The 2359-nt window shown below is 44.6% G+C and overlaps 1 protein-coding gene across 1 annotated transcript; it reads right to left on the bottom strand.

The window, feature by feature from the left end:
* Positions 1 to 250: 250 nt before the first annotated feature.
* On the bottom strand, positions 251 to 2011 carry LOC104946482 (netrin receptor UNC5D-like). The gene is made up of 3 exons (XM_010772318.1): positions 1990 to 2011; positions 1781 to 1924; positions 251 to 375 (listed from the first exon to the last, which is right to left on the bottom strand). The coding sequence occupies exons 1-3, from the start codon at positions 2009 to 2011 to the stop codon at positions 251 to 253; spliced, it is 291 nt and encodes a 96-aa protein (XP_010770620.1).
* Between the last annotated feature and the right edge of the window lie 348 nt (positions 2012 to 2359).

The following is a 2359-nucleotide window of genomic DNA, read 5'->3' as shown; positions in this document are numbered from 1 at the left end:
TAAGGGGGGTATTCTTAGAGTTAAGGTGCTATTTTCGACAGTTATGGTGGTATCTTTGAATGTTTTTATCAGAAAGATTAAGAAAATGAAATGTAAGAGTAAAATCCAGCCAGAACCCAAAACAGACTGAACCTCTGACGTCTATATTTAATGACAACCTGCAGGTTATGAATTCTCATTTCTCGTATCCAACACAATCTAAAGTCTCTCTCCAGGAAACTTCTCAACCTCTCTGAAGCACACCTTCCTCTCAGCTTGTGATCAGTCTTACCTCGGCGATGGGCACCCCCTCCGGAGGGCGGCAGTGCAGAACGATCATCATGTTGATTGGAACCTCCTTCCCCTGGGGGTCCTGCTCAAAGTTCTTCCTCAGGTCTGTGAGGGAGATAAGAGCAGCTGTCAGGTGTCAAGTGTTACGGTCATTCGAACTAAACCCTCCCTACGACCTTCAAAAGCCTCGGGGAGGATCTGTGTTACATAATCTGAGGACAAGGTGGTTCAGAGGATACACCGAGTGGAAAAGTGCAGCAGGAAGTCTCGATCGTCCTAGGGATTCATGTGCGGAGAATAGCTGGAGGAAAGAGTGCTCAAACCTGGGTATGACTTAGCATTTCCTGTCCCCTGGTCTGGAGGTCAATGGTTTTCTGAATACGTTTTCGGTTGTTATCATGAAATAAAGTCTGTGGTTAACACAAGCTGGAGAGATTTTTATTCCACAACATAAAATACGTCAGTAAATACCCCGCTGGTGAATTTAAAAACAGAGGTTGATAACAAGTGTCTAAATGAGACGACTAAGTGCCATCAAGCCCAACAATAGCCACCTTTAGCTTAGCGGTGGTGACGTGAATTCATGTGACCGTGCTGTAGTTCCTTTATAGCCCAACATTAGCCACCTTTAGCTTAGCGGTGGTGACGTGAAGTCATGTGACCGTGCTGTAGTTCCTTTATAGCCCAACATTAGCCACCTTTAGCTTAGCGGTGGTGACGTGAAGTCATGTGACCGTGCTGTAGTTCCTTTATAGCCCAACATTAGCCACCTTTAGCTTAGCGGTGGTGACGTGAAGTCATGTGACCGTGCTGTAGTTCCTTTATAGCCCAACATTAGCCACCTTTAGCTTAGCGGTGGCGACGTGAAGTCATGTGACCGTGCTGTAGTTCCTTTATAGCCCAACATTAGCCACCTTTAGCTTAGCGGTGCTGACGTGAAGTCATGTGACCGTGTTGTAGTTCTTTTATAGCCCAACATTAGCCACCTTTAGCTTAGCGGTGGGGACGTGAAGTCATGTGACCGTGCTGTAGTTCCTTTATAGCCCAACATTAGCCACCTTTAGCTTAGCGGCGGTGACGTCATGTGACCGTGCTGTAGTTCCTTTATAGCCCAACATTAGCCTCCTTTAGCTTAGCGGTGGGGACGCGAAGTCATGTGACCGTGCTGTAGTTCCTTTATAGCCCAACATTAGCCACCTTTAGCTTAGCGGTGGGGACGTGAAGTCATGTGACCGTTAAAATCTCTTTAGCTTTGTTAACCAGAGACCTTATTTCAGCTTAACAACCCAAAATATATTCAACAAACACTGAGAAAGGAACAGGAAGTGCTTCAATCCTGAGTCATTTCAAGGTTTTAAGTCTCTTTGCAGACACCAGCTTCCTTTTGGAAACAAATCCATCTCCTCAGACTAACAGTGTTCTTGCTCAGTTCTTCATATCACCATACTGCAGATCTCATAATCTCTCTGAAACCTGGCCCTGATCTCTGAGATGTTTCTGTAAAACTCACAGGCGATGCGGACCGTGGCCTTGCGGCTCTTCGACGTCCCGAGATGGCTCCAGGCGACACAGAGACACCAATAATCCTCGGGCCCGTGGAAATCCTCCACTTGCTGCCGGGACACATTGATCATCACCTCCCGAACCTTCAGCCCTGAGACAACAGAACAGAGGAGGTTAGAAACTGGATATTACACACTTTTATCCAGAGAGACTTACAGTGGGCGATGAGGGAAAACATTCAGAACAACAAGGAATCCTTTAAGAACATAAGCTAAGGGATTAAGTTGGTATTTTAGAGAGATACAACACTTAGTGGAGAGCTTGTACCTTTATTTTTAGAGTGTAGAATGTTATTTCTACTTCAGTAAAGAGTCTCACGTGAGTTAGGGTTGTATTTTTGTGGTTTAAGTTGTTCTGCTGATTGTTTTTGGAGAGTGAAGGTGGTATTTGCTGAGTTAAATTGGAATTTTGGAGAGTTAAAGGTGGTATTTTGTGAGATAAGGAGGTATTTTTTGAGGGTTAAGGTGAAAATGTAGAGAGTTAAGGTGTTATTTTTAAGAGTTAAGATGGTATTTTGGTGGTTAAA

This window comes from Notothenia coriiceps, unplaced genomic scaffold, assembly GCF_000735185.1.
Source record: "Notothenia coriiceps isolate Sejong01 unplaced genomic scaffold, NC01 NC01_scaffold00011137, whole genome shotgun sequence".
Lineage (NCBI taxonomy): Eukaryota > Metazoa > Chordata > Actinopteri > Perciformes > Nototheniidae > Notothenia > Notothenia coriiceps.
The sequence above is the reverse complement of the archived record's forward strand: the minus strand, read 5'-3'. Positions and strand labels throughout refer to the sequence as shown.